Genomic DNA, 21,074 nt, shown 5'->3' with positions numbered 1-21,074 from the left:
CTCCAAGGAGTCACAGCTTTTCCTTTGCCACCAGGAACATTCTGGAACATATTTCCTGTTCCCTTCCTTGTCTGCTCCAGTGATTGTCCTCAGGATAAATTCCTGAGAAGGAAATTTCTGGGGCAAAAGTTACCCGCATGTTGCAGGTTTTTGAGACACAGTGCCAAATTGCTGTCCGATGGGGCTGCGTGTCATGGATTATTTTTGCCTTTTTTTTTTTTTTTTTTTTTTGTCTCTTAGCTTCCTGATAAAGCACTGAACAGCCTGGGTTGATTCAGCCACCAGACCAGATAAACAAGCTGGCCTGTCGCTATTACTGTTCTCTGCAACTAGGAAAGGAACTCCCTCGGATCCCGCCCAGGACCTGGAATTCTGAAGCTTACAGACCAGACACCTTTGCACCTCGCTCCCCCTGCTCTGGCCCCACCCTCCCATCTTTCCCCACCCCTGCACCTGGGTGGAGCCCGATGCCAAGGCGGCAAAGCCTCTCAGTCTTCCGACCGTGCTCTGCCCAGAGCGGAGGCCAAAAGAGGGCCCTGAGCCCGGCCCCATGAGGACACTACTGACCATCCTGGCCGCGGGATCCCTGGCCGGTGAGTGCCCATCACCCTGTGGTCAGATCCCCCCTCCACCTCCCCCGACACCCGGCCAGTTTTCCCCCATCCCAGCCAGTTTCGGTTTCCTCTCCACTAGGGCTGAACTGGATGATAAGTTTCCCTGGAGAACTGGGGGAAACCTCAGGGTACTGGGGAGAGGATGCGAGGGCCCCTCAGACCCTGGGTTCTTCTAGAGACTCAACTAACCTCTAAACTCAGGGATGCAGCCGGCTGTCTGAACTGGGGGTGCCGGATCCCCTCACCTCAGTGGTTAGAGAATTGGCCCGAGGGAGGCAGACCTCCTTGGACCACTCGAATCATTCTGATAGCTGTATGGTCCCTTCCTCTGCTTCTGGCTTTCACTGGCCCAACAAGGGGAGGTGGGTGAACAACAGAGGGACAAAACTCGAGTGCGGCCATGTTTCCCTCCTCACCTCTGGGGCTGGGGGGCTCTTCCGGCCCCTCTCTCTAGATCCCAGAGAGCGCTTTGTCCCACAACGGCCAGGCCTGCCGCGTTAACGGGTCTCAAAACACCCTTTGACAACAGAACTAGCAGGCATGGTTTCCAAACCCAATAAAATCGGTTTCTTGATTTACCGCTATAGAGAAATTTCAAACAGATGCGTGAGATCCCAGATTGTGTCTCTGCTCCAGGAGAGGGGTAGTACAATTCAGGGAACTTTCCCAGGAAGTGAATGCATAGTGCTGACTGAAGAGCGGGAGGGAGGGTCCCTGTAGAGCCCTTTCTGGCTCAAGTGCAGGATAAAGCCCATAAAGAGCCGGGGCTTCCCAGCCCCCTCTGCTGCTGTCCCCTGTCCCCTGCGTAAGCTGGTGGGATCCACAGTGCTTCCGGCTGCCGCCTGGGCCCCTCCAGTCTGTCCAACTCCGGCTTCAAGATGGGTATTCCCAACATGCTGCGCCCTTGATGAGTGAGGAAGACTTGTTGCCTCCCCCGAAGACTCCATTCTGATTGGAAGTCTTACAAGCTCCGGACCCTTTCAGATGGGGACCGAAGGGAAACAGTCTTAGGAGTTGTTCAGAGCCAAGAAGGTTCTCCGGGACCCAGGTCTCCTCCGCCCTAGCATTCTGAGGCTGATTCCAGAATATTTTGAATTGTTTTTGTTTGTTCGTTTTTCCTTAGCTTCCGACTTGTTGACATAGAATTGTTTTTCCAAGCAAACGTGGGAACTTCCTTCTCTAGAGGCTACTGGTCTGTCAGTTTCTAGACAACACATGGGTGTCCAGGATTTCACAATGTAGACTTTCACCCAGGAAGTGCAGACACAACACAGGTTGGGGAACGCATGATGGAGCTGAGGAGAAAAAGAAATGAGTGAGGTGGGAGGAGAGGAGAGATCCTGTTAGCCCTCAATCCCCCCTAAAAGAAGAATCCAGCCAAGGTCCATCCACCTCATTTCTGGAAGCCAACTTCAGTTCCCTCCTGAAAAATGGTGCCAACCTCCTCCCAGCCTGGGCCCCTCACCTCCCAAGCAAGTCTCAGCCTCAGCCACCAGGCTCCCCCCCAACCCAACTAGCCCACCAGCATACTGACCCCAGCCAGCAACCTTTCCACTGTAGCCCCTAACGAGGGGTGGCTTAGACACCCCAGACAGACCCTGACCTTCTCTCAAATCCACCCTCGCTCTCTCCTTTACCAGCTTGCCCTACCATTACCACCCCACCAGAAGCCACCATTCAGTTCTGACTTCAAATTGGACTCCCTCCCTCAACTTAAGACCCAGCCCTGAATCCAGGATCGCTCACTCCCTCCAGAACAGACCCCAATTCTGCCCAGACTCAGATCCAAACAAGATGTCAGCCACACCTTGGGGCCCAGTAGCATAGCCGCCACATTGGCTAGAAGCAGTAAGACACCCCCCCTGCACCCCCAGACCCCTAGGCCTTGTTCTGAGAGCTCCAAGAAACCTGGAACACAAACATCTCTATAGCTGCTGGGACTGACCAACCCAGGTTCAAAGAGGAATGCGTCCTTAGACCTTGCCAGTGGATGCACAGCAGGGTCAGGTTTGTCCTAACCCTCTTTCCCACCCTCTCAGGTGCCTCCTAAGCCCATGGACCCCTCTTGCAGAAATATCGTATGTAGACTCAGAGTGGGGACTAAATAACGACCCACTCCTTGGGCCTGTTGTGGTCATGGTCGCGTCCAGGGTGGGTGGAGGCACACACACACCAAAGACACATATGTACACAAGGCCCCAAGGCCTTGGCGCAAGTGGGTCCGCACCTGTTTATTTCCCACCCCGGCCAACCAGGCCCTTCTGAGCCCGCTCAGAGCCAGCTGTCAGTTCCGGCTGCCATTTTCCTGTGCCCCTCTTCCTTTCCACAGACCAAGCGTGGAGGGCTGAGGGAAGAGCTTTGGAAGTGAAGGCTCTCATTTATAGTAGACGTTGCTTCAGGGGCGGTGGTCCCTCCCTGGTCCTCTTCTCGGGGCTCTGGCCCTTTGCTGTCCCCTCCTTGCCCTCCTGTATCCCCCCATGACCAGTCTAGCACTCTGATGAGTTCTGCAGGCTCTGTCATATACTAACTGTGACCCTGAGCAAAGAAACGTCTCTGAGGGGCGCCTGGGTGGCTCAGGCAGTTAAGCGACTGACTCCTGATTTCGGCTCAGGTCACGATGTCACAGTTTGTGAGCTCGAGCCCCTCATCGGGCTCTGGGCTGACGGCTCGGAGCCTGGAGCCCGCTTCGGATTCTGTGTCTCCCTCTGTCTGCCCCTCCGGGGCTTGCACTCTGTCTCTCGCACTGTCTCGAAAATAAATAAACATTATGGGGCGCCTGGGTGGCGCAGTCGGTTAAGCGTCCGACTTCAGCTCAGGTCACGATCTCGCGGTCCGTGAGTTCGAGCCCCGCGTCGGGCTCTGGGCTGATGGCTCGGAGCCTGGAGCCTGTTTCCGATTCTGTGTCTCCCTCTCTCTCTGCCCCTCCCCCGTTCATGCTCTGTCTCTCTCTGTCCCAAAAATAAATAAACGTTGAAAAAAAATTAAAAAAGAAAAGAAAAGAAATAAACATTAAAAAAAATTTTTTAATAAAAGGGCAAATTTTATGGGATGTGAAGAATGAAAATAGTAAATATAATAATATATCATGAATACTGAATATAATCATAAATAATAATAACAACAATAAAGGTAGCTCAGTAAAGAATAGAAAAAGAAGTCAAGGAGAGCGGGGATGGTCCGTTGCAGAGTCTCTGGTGAGTAGGACCCCTCATCGGACGGCTTGTTGGGAGGCTGGAGGCAGGGCCCTCCTGCCCATCTCCTCACGCTGCTCCCCCGCTTCCTGCAGCTCACGTGGCTGAGGGCACCTCGGATCTTCTTCAGCACGTAAAATTCCAGTCCAGCAACTTCGAAAACATCCTGACGTGGGACAGCAGGCCGGAGAGCGCCCCAGACACGGTCTACAGCGTTGAGTATAAAAAGTAGGCTTCCCTCTCCACATGACCTCTTTTGATTCTGCTCTGAAACCGACCCTTCCGAGAAAATCCCCCTGTGCGGTATGTCCCCACCCCCCCACCCGATGTTATACAGCCTGCACCACCGCCCGCCAGATAGAGCTTTGCTCCTTTGTGGTTTCTTTTGCAAAGGGAGACTATGGTGATGGTTAAAATTCCAGGCTCCGGGGTCAGACTGGCCGGCTCTCGCCTTTATAACCCTGGGCGATGGGCACCAAGCCTGTGTCCCATCCGTAAAGTGAGAGGACCTTCATCATCGGATTGTTAGGTAGATTAATTAAGATAGACCCACGAACACTCGTGCCTGGAAAATAATAAGCTACCAACAGTTGTTTTATTCTCATCAGTGAGACTAGCTCAACAGAAAGTCATGCCCACCCCCTCGAGCCCGTGCCCTCATTCCTGCCCGTCTCCCTTCCCATGCAGGGGAGGAGGTTGACGTGGGCTCAGGGGTCTGCAAACCCGGGTTCCGTTGCTGGTCCTGCCACTTTATCCCGCGGCAAGTCACTTCCCCTCTCTGCGCCTCAGATCCCTCATCTGTCAAACGGGGATAACAGTGCCTTCCTCAAAGGCTTTTGGTGACGACGAGCCCAGAATATGAACTCAGGCTGGCTGAGTTCAAATCCCGGCTCCCCAGGCGTAAGCTCCAAACACCTGCCCAGATATTGCCTCTTTAAGCCTCAGCTTCCTTATTCGAAAAGGCGGGAGGATGATATATGAACCTCACGGGATCACCGTGAGGACTCACAGATCATCCGCATAAGGGGCCTGGGACACAGATATGCGAAGTAAATACTAGATATCGTTATCATTATTAATAAACCACGGGCCCAGTGCCAGGCCCGCTCATTGAACGTGTGCCCCGGTCCCTCCCTCGCCTCCAGGTACGGAGAGAGAGAGTGGCTGGCAAAGGAGGGCTGCCAACGGATCACCCGGAAATCCTGCAACCTGACCTTGGAGACGGGCAACCCCACGGAGCACTACTATGCCCGCGTAACTGCTATCAGCGCTGGAGGCTCGTCGGCCACCAAGATGACCGACCGGTTCAGCTCCCTGTATCACAGTGAGTGGGCTCCCCTCACTGCAGGGAAGGGGAGGGGGACGGCCCAGGAGGGCTCTGGGGGGCCGTTAGAGACGTGGCTTTTAAGGAAGGTAGCCACAACTACAGAGCATCCCACGTGCACTGTTCATCTTCCTCCAGCTCCATCCCGACCTCCCGAGGTCAGTCGCCTTCACCTCGCCTCTTGACTACAACCAAGGCCTCCTAACTCAGCGCCCTACTCTGGCCTGGACTCTTTTCCGGTCCTCAGTCTTGGTCTCTGCCTCAATATCACCTCCTAAGTGGGCGTCCCCACTCACGGCCCCAGTGACCTCATTTCACTACATGGCCACCTGTTATTCTCTGCCACAGTCAACTGTTCATTGTCTCGACAGCTCATGTCACCATTTGCTTACGTGTATAGCATCTGCCTTCCCCAGTGAAACACGGACTCCATGTGGAGGCGTGGAATCCCCTGTATTCTCGGTCCTTTGCATAGGGCCTGGCACGTGGGAATTAATACATAACTGATGAATGAATGAATGAATGAATGGAGTAGGAGTTGCCAAACTCCCCACACAAGTTAAGCAGGTGGTGATGTTCACTTACTGACTTAACAGCCGTGTGGCTGTCCAAGAAAATTAAAAAGTAAAATTAAACAAGTTATTTTTTCTTGGCTTGTCCAATTAATACACATTTAACTGCAGAAAATCTGGAAAATATAGAAATCCACAAACAAAAATGAAAGTAGCCCAAAAGAATCTGAACACTTAAACATAACCATAGTTGCTAGGGACTCTCTCTACTCTTTCGTAACCTGGTTGGTAGGTGTTTTTCAAAGAATGCTATCAGGAACGTTTGCCCGTGTTGTTAAGCCTTTTCCCACGACGTGGACATCTCATGGCTGCAAAATGATCTATTCGACGGAGGTAGTCTTCGTTTACTTCCCTCATTCCCTTTTTGAGGATTTTTAACTCAGTTTTTTATAAACAAAACTGAAGTTCACATTCTTCTAGTTCAGATGTTTGTGATCTTGGTGGGTCAATGGACCCTTGAGGGATTTTTATAAGTTAGCTTCAGGAGGAGTAGGGTTCATGAATCCCTAAAATCGAGCGGAAAATATTTGTATCTGTAGGTACATTTTGGGGAAGAGAAGTTCCATAGCGTTCATCAAATTCTTAAAGAGGTCTGTAAACCCCTAAGGGTTATTTGGTTATTGGGAAAATTTTGTCTTGAACGAGATTGAAGTCTTAGGTCTGGCCTTTGAGGCCGAATCAATAATTTGAGGCCCCCCAAACATTATTTAGGTTATGTAGTTGAGCCATCAGTCCCCAAAGCTGTCATAGCCGATAGACTTGGGGAAGGGTGCTCTGGCCAGACTCGAGGTGGGGATTGAGAAGGCAGGGTAAGGTCATGGTTAATCTAGGGGGCCACTGCCCCTCTCCCTGGGTGCTTCCCACTCACCCCCGGGCACCCTTTTGCCAACCTCAACCCCAAATACCAGTTGCTTGCAGAACTTTTGTCTTCTCATGAGTTTGTGTAGCTGATGCTTTCAGAGCATAGCTGGGGGTGGGGTGGGAGGAGAAAGGAAGCAGTCAGTCCCGTCCCAGGGTCCGGGGCAGTCTCAGCCACTACTGGCTGGTTCTAGCCCTTTCTTTTTTGCGTTTCCTTCTCCCCTTTCTAGCCACCATCAAACCACCCAATGTGACCTGTATCCCCAAGGTGAGATCCATCCAGATGATTGTCCATCCCACCACCACGCCTATCCACACAGGGGATGGTCACCGGCTAACCCTGGAGGACATCTTCCCCGACCTGTCCTACCACTTAGAGCTCCAGGTCAACCACACCTACCAGATGGTAAGTGTATATGTCTCCCTGGTCCTTCCCTGCCTTGGAAACTCATTTCCCTCTCAATTAGATCTGCATCGCTTTAAGTAGAAAGGAGATGTGTTTTCTATATATATGTATTTTTTAGCATTCTCTGAAACACAGCCCTCCTTCTTGTAGATCACATACACAATAGCACTAAAGTCTCTGACAAGTCCTGCAAAGCCAAGTCTTCAGTTTTAATTCATTGAATACAACTCCTCTCAAATCTCTTGACCAGAGAAGCTCTTTTTACTTTGCATGATTTTTTTTTTTTAACTTTATCTTTTGCCTAATGCCTTATAACATCCTGGAGAGCAACCTCTATTAACATCTTCAGGTGTCCGCTTTGGAAAATGCTGGAATCTATTTCCACTGCTGCAGTTCTTTTTGCTGGTTCTCCTCTATTTTCAGTAACTGGATACAGGCAGTGTCTTAAGATCACTAACAAGGAAAGGTGGAAAGCAAGGGTACAAAGGGTCAAATCGCATACAAGGTATTTCTTTTATATCCAGGAAACACGTGTTATTTTCTCCCAGCAGGTGCCACGAGTCCATAATTCCATTGAATGACTATTGTTGCACCCAAGATGTTTATAACCTAGTAGATGAAACAGGAGCAAAAACAAGAATTCAGATAGTTATAGAAAGAGGAAAATAAGGGTATCGTGTGTGGTGGAGCAGGGGTGGGGAGGGGAGGGGGGAAATGGCAGCTCAAAGAGTTCTGGAAAAACTCCCAGAACTCTCTGGTGCCAGTGCCAATTTCTGAGACGTGCCAAGTAATGCATGCTTCTGATGTCCCTTAGTCTTTACCATAACTTTAGGAGGTAGGTGCTATTATCTCCATTTTCTGAACGAGGAAACAGAGGCTCAGAGAGGTTCGGGCACTCGCTCAAGATTGTTCAGCAAATAATAGCAGAGTCAAGATTCCTATCCAGCTCTGTTCAGAGCCCACCTTTTCCCTTCACTGGCCTAGGCTGCCCCACCATGACCGGAGACAGAAGCAAGAAAACTTAAAGCCCTACTGACAAGCACCAAATAGTCTGGTTTGGCTGGAGCGCGGGGGCTGTTTCTCAAAACGTGGCCCCCAATCGATGGCATCAGACTCTCCTGCAGTATTTATTTAAAACGCAGCCTCCCTCCAATCTACTCACTGAAATTCTGTACTTGCCTGTCTGGGATCTGAATTTTCAGTGAACAACCCAAGTGCTTCTTACCCACCCTGAAGCGGGACAACCACTGAGGTAGACGAGCCACGGGAGGTAAACCTGGGTGGTGGACAGAGAAGTTCTATTTATTTTCACAGTCAGGGGAGCAGTTAGAGATTACTGAGCAGGAAGAGTCCTTATCACGCTCCTTGTGGGGAGATATTTGGGTTTTTACTGAATATCTTACAACTTAATTCAGTTTGTGGCCAGAGAACATACTCTGTGTGTTTGCGGTCCCTTTAAATGTATGGAAACTTGTTTTCTGGCTCAGCATATGGCCCATCTGGGTGAGTGATCCATGTGTGCTTGAAAAGAATGTCTATCTTACCATTGCTTGATAGAGCGCTCTATAAATATATCAGATAAAGGCGGCTGATAGTGTTACATGCTGTATGTCTTTCCTGATTGGGGAAGGTCTACTGTTCTTTTAATTGCTGAGAGTATTCAAATCTCCACCCAGGGGTGCCTGGGTGGCTCAGTGAGTTAAGCGTCCAACTTTGGCTCAGGTCAGGCTTTCGTGGTTCATGAGTTCGAGCCCCGCGTCGGGCCCTGTGCTGACAGTTCAGAGCCTAGGGCCTGTTTCGGATTCTGTGTCTCCCTCCCTCTCTGTTCCTCCCCTGCTCATGCTCTGTCTGTCTCTCTCAAAAATAAATAAAGATTTTAAAAATATTTTTTTTAATAAACAAAAAAATAAAACCTCCACCCATTTGTCTATTTCCCCTTTAACTCTGTGCAATCTGGCCAGGCATTGTGTGCATGAAACTCCGTTATCAAACACATACACAGTTCTGATCGTTACGGCCTCATTGGGGCCTAAATTGACCCTTTTATCATGAAATGTCCTTTTCTCCCCAGTATGATTCTTTGTATTGAAGTCTTCTTCACCTGTTACTCATATAGCCTCTCCAGCTTTCTTATACTTAATCTCCCTCGTATATCCTTTTACCTCCATTTATTGTCAATTTCATTGTCTCATATTTAAAGTACATCTCTTGAAGACAGCATTCTGACCATCTTGGCCCTTTTCCTTGAGATATAATTCACATACCATAAAATCATTCCTTTTAAAGTGTACAACTGAATGGCTTTTAATACATGCAAAAAGTTGTGTGACCATCACGCTAATTCTCCTTATCCTATTGATCTGTTTTTGAGTTCTCTGGCTCTTTTGTCACCTCCCATCTGCTATTAAGAACACTCCAGTGCGATTCTTATTTCAAATATTGTATTTTTCAGTTCTAAAGTTTCCAATTTTCATAGTTTCTATTCTGGTGAGACTTCCTAGTCACTCAGTTTTAGCACATTTTCTTTCACTTCCTTGAGCGTATTTCTACCAGCTGCTTGAAAATCATTGTCTGTTAATGCCAGATTTGAGTCATCTTGGAGGAGGGCACCACTGATTGTCTTTTCTCCTGAGTATGGATCACATTTTCTCTTACTCTGCCTGCCTAACAATTTTAGAATGTATCCTGGATGTTGTGAATGGTATACTGGGGGGGGGGGGGGGGGGGGGGGGCTCTGGATTCTGTTCTTTTCTTCCAAAGAGTAATTGACTTGTTCTGTTTTATTTTAGCAGGCAGGTAATTTGGCTGGGCTTCAAACTCCAAAATGTCAGTCCCATTCTTTGACCTTTACCTGGACTGGAGTTTATCCTACTCACTTTAGGGGCCAGCCGGGGATTTGGGCCAGGTTTACACTCAGAACTTGGGCCTCCTGCCTCTCTATGGACCAGTCCTCTCTGCGGTCTCTCCCCTCACTTTTAGCTGTTCTGATTGCCCAGAACTCTCTCTTATTATTCAAACCAGTAAGATTACAAGGTTTCTATTTAGGTTTAAACCACACCGCAAGCTAAAAGACATTTTTTTTTTAATTTTTTTTTCAACGTTTATTTATTTTTGGGACAGAGAGAGACAGAGCATGAATGGGGGAGGGGCAGAGAGAGAGGGAGACACAGAATCGGAAACAGGCCCCAGGCTCTGAGCCATCAGCCCAGAGCCTGACGCGGGGCTCGAACTCACAGACTGCGAGATCGTGACCCGGGTGAAGTCGGATGCTTAACCGACTGCGCCACCCAGGCGCCCCAAAAAGACATTTTAAAAAATGACAAATCCACCTAATGCCTTTCCCTTTCTGCTTTCTCCAGTATCTGCCTGCTTTTGCTTACTCTCTAATGCCTACAGGTGGTTTTTATTTTGGCCAGAGTTTACAGTTGATGCTTTAGGGAGGGTTAGTCCAAAGAAGCTATAAATTACTGGGAGCAAAAAGAAGAGAGATCGAATATGAAAGTGAATGAGATGGGGCGTCTGGGTGGCTCAGTCGGTTAAGCGTCCGACTTCGGCTCAGGTCATGATCTCCCGGTCTGTGAGTACAGCCCGCGTCGGGCTCTGTGCCGATAGCGGCAGTAAAAAAAATCTGGGGAAGGAGGAATCTTGGGCCTTGGCAACCTGCTGGACTTGTATCACACGATATTTAACGTGTGCAATTTCAACCGTATGAGTTGCACAAAACAGTGAGTTGTAAAATCCGTTTGTATACTCCTTCACACACTTACACGCCCCTCCAAAAATAAACATAAAAATAACCCTAAACCCTGGCCTCCACATGCCTGCAAAGGGGAAGATGTAGCTGAAAGGCAAAGAACGAAGAAGAAAATTCTTAGCTTTTGAGGCCCAATTAAGGCAGAAGCAATGAGGAAGGCATAAGCGAGGGACGGATATTCAAGGGTTTTTGATACTTGACAAAGAAGGAGGAAGAGGAGGAGGAGAAAAACTCGGAGAGGGGGAGATAATGGTGATGTTGGTGGAGGCGGCGATGGTAACAGCAGCTAGCCTAAAGAGAGTGCTTCATGGGCCAGACCCTGTTCTAGTGAAACCACGTGTTGCTCGGTGACCGATTGGGTTTGCAGATAAAGCAGAGGGTAAGGGAATAGGAATGGAGCATTGCGGACCAACCACCAGCTTTTGGTGTGGGTAGCTGGGGGGCCATACTGAGTGCAATAACCCAGGCAGAGGGGTGCACAGGCTTGCTTGGGCCCCATACGGAGACTAGTGTGTAAAAGGGGTCACTCTGCGTTCTCTATCAAATTCAGCACCTTGGAGGCAAGCAGAGGGAATACGAGTTCATTGGCCTGACCCCCGACACAGAGTTCCTTGGAGCCATCAGGATTTTTGTTCCAGCCTTGGTCAGAGAGAGCGACCCCTACATGTGCCGAGTGAAGACCTTGCCAGGTAAGTTCAACTGGAGCCAGAGGGAGGTGGGACTCCTGAATTCGAATCTTGACTCTGTGCTTTCTTCCCTCTAACCAAGGTGAGGTCTGGTGGCCCACCAAAAACTACAGAAGGATTATTAGCGTATTGCGAAAGTCAATGTTTGTTTATCCATCATTGAGTTAGCTGATGGGCTGTTATTAAACGTGTTTAATCCCTACCCTCCAACCTGCTGGATATCCTCTCTCTGATCCGCTTTGTATATACCCTGGCAAATCCACCGTAATATTAACCCAGGTGAGATATACTGGGAAATAATCTGCAGAAGGGAAAGCAGAGATGATAAAAAGTTCCCTCAGTATCTTCCAAAGTCCAAGAACAGTAACAGTGATAAGAACTAGCATTTCTTTTCTTTTCTTTTTTAAATTTTTTTTTTTTTGAAAGACAGAGAGAGACAGAGCACAAGTGAGGAAGGGGCAGAGAGAAGGAGACACAGAATCCGAAGCAGGCTCCAGGCTCTGAGCTGTCAGCACAGAGCCCGATGCGGGGCTCGAACCCACAAACCATGAGATCATGACCTGAGCTGAAGTCGGACGCCTAACTGACAGAGCCACCCAGGCACCCCAAGAACTAGCTATTCTGCAGTGCTAGCCAGGGACCAGGAACCACTAACCACAATCCTCATGAGCTACCTATGAGACAGGTACGATTATCACCCTGTCTTACTGAAGACACTAAAGTTCAGAGTGGTTAAGTAACCTGCACAAGGGCACACAGGCGGTGAGGGATAGAACAAGGCTGAATTCAGGAGACCATGTTCTCATCACCACGCTACTATAGAAATCGTTTTGAGTCATTGGCTCAGGGAGATGGTGCAAGTTGAGAAGATGAAAGTGATAGGAGTGGGTCGGATGGATTTGGAAAAAGAGTCTCCTCCTTAGTCATCAGGTTCAGATTCACGATGTCAGTAGGTGATTTCTGTGCTAATGAGGAGGCGAGGCAGCTGCCAGAGGCTGGGCCGTGGGGCATGCCTGTAGCCGGGTAGAATCATCCTCGGGGAAGCTCTCCTCCCCGGTGTTGTTCAGAAACTCAACTCACCAGTCGCCCCAAGAATGCACAAGAGACTGATTGTCTCCACCCAAGTCCCAGTGCATTAGTTTTCGGGGGAAAAGATGCCTAGTCGAAAGGCCAGCGCTGGCCACTTGCGCGGGGCAAGCCTTTCCTGGGGAAGGGCCACGGGGACACCAGAATAGAACTTGGCAAGAGCAGAGCTGGAAAAGGAAACCGACTGTACAGGCACCAAGCTGGGAGCAAGTATATGATTTGTGACTCTTTCTCCTGGATGGACTAGACACATGTCCCCCATTCCTGGCCTACCCCAGCCCCACCCCACTTTCTGCCAATGTGCAGCCCCCTCTACCCTTATTCTTCTATTGGCTTGTCCTTACACGGTCTAGCTCATGATGTGATACCTTTTATTTTTTTTCTAAGACCGTAGATACTTTTACGTAAGTCACATTTCTTATTGCCTATTTCTTCCTGACATCTAGAAGTCACCTTATCCTTCAAAATTAAGTATATCAACAACAATTCCCGCCATTTATTAAGTACCCACTCCATTGCCAAGCACTATGTGAAATGCTTTACATGCATTATCCCATTTAATCTTTATAACAATCTTGTGGGTTGGGTAGCCTCACCCCCATTTCACAGAGGCGGAACTCTGGCTCAGACAGGCTAAGCAACTTACCAGCAACTGCACAGCTGGTCAGTTCATCTAATCTTGAAGCCTGGGCTCTAACCAGCACTTTGCAATTTTGTTTTTGGCTAGGCCTCTCTACTGCACATTTATGTCTCTTATTTCCATTTCAGAGTGATATGTCCTGCCCTTGACCCCGTATCACGAAGTCTGTCTTATCCCAGAGTCCAGAATTTCTACTTTACTTCTCAGGATGTCTGGGAGGGTCACAGAGCAACATCTGAGCATCTTGATGCTGGAAAGGACTCTAGGGGTCATTTCACCCCATATCCAATTTTTACAGATGGGGAAACTAAGGCATCCTTGTGTAGTGCCTATGAGGAGAGCTTTGTAGTTGAACATGACAATCCTGGTTCTCCACCGAGCAGCTGTGTGCCCTTGGCCAAGTCACTTAGCCTTTCTGAGACTCAGCTTCATTATCCCTAAGAAAGGAGCATCTCTGGCCCTCAATGTTTGGTAGGATGTCATAGGCAGAGCACCCACACCTTGCATATAGTAAGAGTTCAGTAATTGCTGGCTCTTATTCTTAATAAATAGACCAGAGGGGCTCCTGGGTGGCTCAGTCAGTTAAGCGTCCGACTTCAGCTCAGGTCATGATCTCACAGTCCGTCAGTTCGAGCCCCGCGTTGGGCTCTGTGCTGACACCTCAGAGCCTGGAGCCGGCTCTGGATTCTGTGTCTCCCTCTCTCTCTGCCCCTCCCCTACTCATGCTCTGTCTCTCAAAAATGAGTAAGTGTGAAAAAAAATTTTTTTTAATAAAAATAAAAATAAATAGTAGACCAGAGAGGGTCATGCAGCAGAGAGAAGGATTCTCAGCATGTCAGTGGCTGAGCCAGACCTCTAACACCCCGCATTCCAGAGCACCAAGAGGAATACCGTGTGACAGGGGACAGGGTTATCACTGAGGTGGGAAGCTGACCCAGAGAGGTCAACAGTCAGAGCTGGGGAAGGGCGAGAAGTGGGCTAGAAGTGGAGGCTCCAGAGATTCCCAGGGTTCACAGCAATTGTCAAGGTCACTGACAGCTGGCAATCAGCATCCCACCACATGGGGGAATGGAAGGAGGGTGGCCTGGAGGGTCAAAACCCCTGGAGAACACAAATCACCAGTTTTCGCAAAACCCCAACTATTGCTTTCTTACCACGCCCCCTACCGGTCCCACCTGGGCTGGTGACAGGAAGTGTGTCAGGCCAAGAACTGGCAGCATCAGTCTCAAAGATGCGGGACCACTGGGAGAAGGCTCTACATTAAAGCCCTTAGTTGTCCTTCTCTTTCCCTTTTAGAAAGGGCGGTGCCCTCCCGGGCTCCCTCCTGAGCAAGAGCTTCCCAAACACCCAGCCCATTACCTTTGTAGGGAGGCACAGAGGACAGGCCCCTCCCATTGCCACCTCCCCCCACACAACCCCCTCTGCCTCTGCCCCCTGCCCCCTGCTAGGGAGGTAGGGCTGTCCTCAGACCCAGGCAACAGAGGTCACTTTAGAAGGCTCTGCTCCGGCCATACTCTGGCCATGACCCTCCCCACAAGGTGAAGAGTCCTTAGGTCCAAATGCACAGATTCTCCCCCGGAGCCTGTGACCTCCTAGACCACACTCTGAGTACCTGGGACCCCAAAATTCCCGGTACAAATGCCCTGAGCGAGCCTGTGTCCAGTCTAGCGGATCTGTTCCTTGCGTCCTTCCTCCCAAGAGGAGACGCTGTTGATGTGCAGACCCTTAGCCCAAAGGATGGCCGTTTGTTTGTGGCTATTTGTCTGGGGGGGGGGGGGCACATGGATGAGCTTGGCTGTGTGGGCTGGGGAGTCCACATCCATGTGCACAAGGCCCCTGCCAGAGAGGGATAGAGCCAGGGTGGGTCAGGGGCCTGTGGCAGGCTCCCCCTGCACCCCCACATTTCAGCACGGGGACTCCCAAGGAATCTAAGAATCCAAAATTCAAACCTAGCCTTCCAGGTTGTTATGTATTTTTTTAATTTATTTTTTATTTGAGAGAGAGAGGGGGGGAGAGAGAGAGAGAGAGAGAGAGAGAGAGAGAGAATCCCAAGCAGGCTCTGCGCTGAGCCAGGTTGTTATGAAAAATATATTCGTCGGGGTGGGAGCATACAACATATTTTACTTAGTGTCAGAATGATTTATAAATTCTGGATACTTAGGCATCTAGTATGTGGCCCCCTTCTTGTGCTCTTGACCCCGCCCTGCACACGTTGGGAGTAGGAGAGACCTTCCCAAGCCTGGCCCAAGAGGGCAGGGCAGGGAAAGCACCCAGCCTGCAGTGTCCACATGGGATCCGGCCCAGACCAGATCCCAGCCTCAGTCTTCCTGCTCTGGCCCCTTTGCCACCACCCCCCCCAGATCGGACGTGGACATACTCCTTCTCGGGCGCCTTCCTGTTCTCCATGGGCTTCCTCGTCGCAGGGCTCTGCTACCTGAGCTACAGATATATCACCAAGCCACCTCCGCCTCCCAACTCCCTGGTGAGCAGTTGCGCCTGGGGCCGGAAGGAGGGGTCCGGGGGGACCCCAAAGCAGCAGGGGCATGGGCCCAGGGACCCCTGGCTCTCCCTGAAGGGGAGGGAGAAGCACATAGTGCAGAAAATTAGACTTCCTTTCTCTTCTCCAACCTAAAGCCGACAAAGACATGGCCCAGCAGGGTGTATTGGAGAAGGGTTGGCGACGGGGGGACAGTGGGCTTGGTAAAGAAAACCCACGTGACTTGAAAGCATCCACGTCCAGGCAGGTAACCTAGGAGAGCAGGCAGCTACAAGGGGCTGACAGCAGGTGGGCACTCTGGGGAGCCCTGGAGCTCACGTCCTGTCAAAATGGGCCTCCCTGGAATCCGGGCCAGTGTAGCCAGGGCTTCTAGGCCCTATGTAAGCCCCCCAAGTCACACCCCAATATGGCGGCCAGCACCGGCTGTCTGTTAAAGCCACAGGGCCTGCTGCAGAGGCCCGACCTGACGGGTCTGGGGCTCTAGGAGCCGGCTCTCGTTTATGTGAGGGACAGAGGAGTTGAGGGCATTTCACAATGTCAAAGCCCAGATGAGCCGTTTCCTATAGAATTCCCCTGCCTCCCCTTCTCCCCCAACCTTTTGCACCCGGCCCCCTATATCAGGCCCTTGGGGACTCGTGAGTGATGAACAGTGTGGGCCACCACCTCGAGAGCATACCCCCAAGGTAACCCCCAATGTGAGCTACCTACTTCCTCGAGAAAGCACAGCCCCTCTCTCTTTCCTTCAGATAGCCTAGACTTTAGAAGTGGCCCTCCACTAAAGCCTGAACTGGGAGCCCTGTCCCTTCACAGAGGCCCAGCATTCAGAGAATTCTCTGGAAAGCCAAGGGGGTGTGCGGCACGTGCATTTTGAAAAGTGCCCCAGGTGGTCTACCCCATCCCCTCTGCCTCTCCTTGGAGGACCCCAACCATCCACGGCACCCTCAGGGAGCTGAGAACGTGCCCTAACGGGTAGACTGTTGTCCCTGCACAGAACGTCCAGCGAGTCCTGACCTTCCAGCCTCTGCGGTTCATCCAGGAGCACGTGCTGATCCCTGTCTTCGACCTGAGCAGCCCCAGCAGTCTGGCCCAGCCCGTACAGTACTCTCAAGTCAAGGTCTCCGGGCCCAGGGAGCCCCCGGGAGCCCCACCACTGCACAGCCTGTCTGAGATCACCTACCTCGGGCAGCCAGACATTTCCGTCCTCCGGCCCTCTGGAGTGCCGCCTCACCAGGCACTCTCCCCACTGTCCTGTGCGCCCCAGGCTTCCCCGGAAGTTAGGCCCCCACCCTATGCACCTCAAGTAACCCCCGAAGCTAAACCTCCATCATACACGGCACAGGCCATCTCTGAGGTCCAGCCTCCCTCCTACACTCCTCAGACCACTCCAGACAGCTGGCCTTCTTCCTATGGGATGTGTGTAGAAGGTTCTGGCAAAGACTCCCCACCTGTGACACTCTGTAGTCCCAAACACCTCAGGCCTAAAGGTCAGCTCCAGAAAGAGGCACCAGCTGGAAGGTATATCCCCGATGGCCTTTCTCTGCAAGGGATGACCTCCTTGGATATGGGGGACCCCCAGGAAGCAAATTCCTTCCACCAGCATCTGGGAGTTCACACGGACAGAGTACCTGACCCCAGTGTGCTACACAGAGGGGAACTAGGGACACCGTCGTACCTGAAGGGCCAGCTCCCCCTCCTCTCCTCTGTCCAGATCGAGGGCCACCCTGTATCCCTCCCTTTGAACACTCCTTCCCTCCCCTGTTCCCCCACAGACCAGGAACCAAGTCCCTGGGGCCTGCTGGAGTCCCTCGTGTGTCCCAAGGACGAGGAGCCTGTATCTGAGACTGAGGCCCAGAGCCCGGCCCCTCAGGCATCAGACCTGAAGCAGCCCACAGAACTGGACTCTCTCTTCAGAGACCTGGCCCTGACCGTGCAGTGGGAGGCCTGAGCAGAGAACAGGGCGGGCCTGGGGCTTCCTCCCTGTCCCCGCCCTACCTCCCATCACTGGCTGTCACTCCCACACCCGACCATGCTGCACACTATGCAGCCCGGCCGCAGGTGAGTGCCCTTGAAAGAACTGAAGGAAAGAAGGACACGGGGCCCCTGCCATGGGTGAGCTATGGTTGGAGCAAAACCATGATAAGGACTGCAGCGGGGGAGTTCTGGGTATGCATCGTATGCAAATGAGCATGTGCAAGCAGAGCCCTGAGGGGAGAAGCAGTGTGGGGAGTTAACGCAGGAGGCTTCACGGAGATCCGGCGCCCCCCTCTCCTAAGATGCTGGACACCAAGTTCCCCATCCCGTTCCTGGCCAGATTCGTAAACGAGTTGGACAGAGAGTGAGGTCTCTACTTCCTCTGTGGTTCCCCTATCCTGAGAAACTGAGTCTGGGAAGGACGCCTCATAGCAGGCTGGGCAGAACCAGAACAACCTGCACTCTGCCAAGGTCGAGGTGGCGCGAGGGAGGGGCGCGGCCCGGGGCTCATTCCAACCCGGCTACTGCCTGAAATCACACCATCTCAATTTCATCCCCCTGCCGGGGGGCTTCCCCCCTCCCCTGGAATGCAGGTCCCAGGGCGGGAGGACACACACAAGCCTTTCCTGCCGGCGGCGGACGATGAGGGTTCAGACCCTGTCTTGAGAGCAGGGTTTGTAAGGAACACGGGGTCATGTGGCCCCTGAAGTAGACACCACAACAAAGTGCGCTTACTTGACAGCTTTGGAAACTTAGCTCATCTGGGTTCAAATTCCAGCCTTACCACTTACCGGCTGTCTGACTTCAAGCAAATGAATCACTACTCGAAACCTCAGTTTCTTCATCTGTAAGGTGGAGATAATAACACCTACTTCACGGTGGTGTGGCGAGGATGAAATTAATTAACGAAATGTCTATAAAGTACTTAATTGTGCCTGGCACATGCACAGTGCCCAGGAAATGTCCTGTTGTGATGTTTTACAGTAAGTGACCCTCCCCCCCCCCCCCCCCGCCCCAGGATGTGGCTTCACGCTGGGCATTTTCTCGTGGGCTCACATCACCCTGATCTTCTCAGGATTGCTCTGGGCCAGGCCAGAGGGGCTGGGCTATCTGGGGGAGGTGGAAGGAAACAGGGTCTGAAGACAAAGGGAACCTTCTGGTTGAGGTTGTAGGAGGAAGTTGTTTAAGGGTGGGGGTGCCGTTCCCAGAGGACAGCTCACCAGAGGCGGTGAACATCTCTCTTCCTGCTCCTACGTAAGGAAAGGGCTCCTTGCTCATGCCGCAGGGGGCTGGCACGTCCTTTGTCCCATTTCCCTCTCAGATGAGCCCTGTGATAAGATAACCGAGGCCCAGAGAGAAGGGACTCGGGGAGGGGCACCATGACTTAGCTGGAGCTCAAACCTAGTGCTTTTCATCCTCATCACGAGAAGGAACTTTCCATGCTGGTTTGGATGCTCAGAGATGAGACTCACGGGGATTAAAGAAGGGGGCCCCAATGGGGTCCTTAAGGGGTCAGGACCTGTCATCACCCTCCTGTCCCGAAGCCCGTTCTGAATATTTCTGAGAAACAGGGCCAAAGTTGGGTTGCCTGAGCATGACCTTCCCGAATATAGTGTCCTCTCTGCTCTGTACCCAGATATGTCTCCCCTCCTCTTCCTCACCCCCCCCCCCCCACAACACAGCACCAGGTGCTGGTGCTATTATCTGTTTGTAATTAATACTTAACATCTTCGGGGTCACTGGTCTAGACCTAATATCTCCATAACAGAAGGGTGGGCCACCCTCCTGATGACCCCAGCCCGCTCTCTCAGCAGCCGCTGAGGCGGCCCCAATGACTGTTCCCCTCCCCCCACACTGCAAACAAGTCTGCTTTCTGTCCCTTGAGGTGAACCTGGCCAAAGGTTGACTCTCTTCACCTTGTTCAGTAATGAGAAACAGTTTGACTGTTCTCACCAGGTAAGAGGGTTGAGGAGTCACAGAGATGATGTTTTTAGGCCCTAAACACCTCTTCTGACTCACCGGGCTGCGAAGGTCTCTAAGCAACTCAGGGTGACAGACAGATGTCCCAACTACTCCCTGACTCTCGGAGGGTGGCGTCTGAGTGCCTGAGGAGAGAGATGAATGGCTCTGAGCCCTGTGACCCTCCTCAGGACGCCCTGTCCCCACTGAGGGACAGGCACCAGGTCTCTGGTCTCCCAAGCAGGCAGCTCAGACCTGCAGATAGGGCTGGAAGCAGCTAGAAGGCAGAGTGTCTGAGGCCCCCTGGAGCTGGGATGAGGCACTGGCATCCCTGAGTGTCCTAGGCCCTGACCCCATTACCAGGACTCCCCATAGCCTGGCCCCATCCAGCCCAGTGTTCACAGCAGAGCCCGGCCCAGGAGTAAACACAGCTTCCCCGGCCCCACCCCAGCCCTGCTAAATCCACCGCTCCTGGGGCATCTGTATTTCTAATAAACACCTTCGGCGATTCCTCTCGGGCAGGTGGAGGGAACAATGCCCTCACACCACCAGTTTCCCTGTCCACAGCCTCAAATCACCTCCCTGGAGTCACCCATCCCCTGGGTGGGGGTGGTGGTCCAGGCTACTCGGGTAGCACATGCACCTGTGAAGTCCGCAGACCTCTGGCCTCTCAAGGCCCCCGGCCCCAGGAACATACAGGGGTTGCCTGAGTCTCCTACCCAGAGAATAGGGCCCCTGGGACTGGACCCCTCTGGGGTCCCCGAGGCTGGATCCCTCTGCGCCCCTCCCAGGTCCGAGTGTCAGCCTGAACAAGGATGTTATGACCACATGTCAGGGCCAAGGCTTGTCCCCTGTCGCTGTCCCCACCCCAGCTTCCAGAAAGTGGGACAGAGACAGGAATGGCCTCACCTGCTGTTGCTGGTGGGTCACAGCCCTGAGACCCTAGCCCCCTGCTCAGCCCCTGGGGCTGCTTGAGCCCGTTTTCCTTTCTCACTCCAAGGAGGAAGCGGCATAAGGAAGATACGCTTAGACCGAAAGTATGACAAGAACAGTACCTGGAATTAACCGGGGGGGGGGGGGGGGGGAGGAGAACAACAGAGGGAGGGATGGGAGACAAGCAGGCAGAAAGGAGGTGGTGAGAGAAAGCATGGGGCCAGACAGCACTCTGCTTGGCCACCAGGTGAAGCCATCCCCCCCGAAAACCACAGTTTGGCTGTGGTCTGAAAAAGTGCTATGGAAGTTCAGGGTGGCTGCTGGGCGCCTTTAAACAACTGTCCTTAATGTTCATACATCCGGGGAACGCAAAAAAAGGGGGAGGATGAGAAGGAAAGGAGAGAAGGGGGCACTGGCCGCCAGCCAGGTACTTTATCGGGCAATGTATGCATTTTAACCTCGTTTGACTCTTACAATCATTCTGCAGGATAACTATTGCCCAGAGAGGAGGCCAGGGTTCCTCCGTGACTGAGTGCAGGTGCCAGAGGTCGGGATTTAAACCAAGGTTTAGGGGCGCCTGGGG

General features: G+C 51.9%; 1 protein-coding gene across 1 annotated transcript; it reads left to right on the top strand.

The window, feature by feature from the left end:
- Positions 1-285: 285 nt before the first annotated feature.
- Positions 286-18,560, top strand: IL22RA1 (interleukin 22 receptor subunit alpha 1). Its single transcript, XM_043578591.1, has 7 exons — positions 286-593; positions 3,901-4,033; positions 4,951-5,129; positions 6,790-6,965; positions 11,270-11,408; positions 15,492-15,613; positions 16,620-18,560. Exons 1-7 carry the CDS (start codon positions 551-553, stop codon positions 17,571-17,573), a joined length of 1,746 nt encoding a protein of 581 aa, XP_043434526.1. The 5' UTR covers positions 286-550; the 3' UTR covers positions 17,574-18,560.
- The last annotated feature ends 2,514 nt before the right edge of the window (positions 18,561-21,074 follow it).

This window comes from Prionailurus bengalensis, chromosome C1, assembly GCF_016509475.1.
Source record: "Prionailurus bengalensis isolate Pbe53 chromosome C1, Fcat_Pben_1.1_paternal_pri, whole genome shotgun sequence".
Lineage (NCBI taxonomy): Eukaryota > Metazoa > Chordata > Mammalia > Carnivora > Felidae > Prionailurus > Prionailurus bengalensis.
The sequence above is the reverse complement of the archived record's forward strand: the minus strand, read 5'-3'. Positions and strand labels throughout refer to the sequence as shown.

What these genes read in the sequence shown, in the direction of transcription:
- IL22RA1 (XM_043578591.1), top strand. Translation starts at nt 551, where the DNA reads ATGAGGACACTACTGACCATCCTGGCCGCGGGATCCCTGGCCG. An exon ending in CCGAGTGAAGACCTTGCCAG is followed by an intron (nt 11,409 to 15,491) that starts GTAAGTTCAACT and finishes CACCCCCCCCAG; the next exon opens with ATCGGACGTGGACATACTCC. An exon ending in CTCCGCCTCCCAACTCCCTG is followed by an intron (nt 15,614 to 16,619) that starts GTGAGCAGTTGC and finishes GTCCCTGCACAG; the next exon opens with AACGTCCAGCGAGTCCTGAC.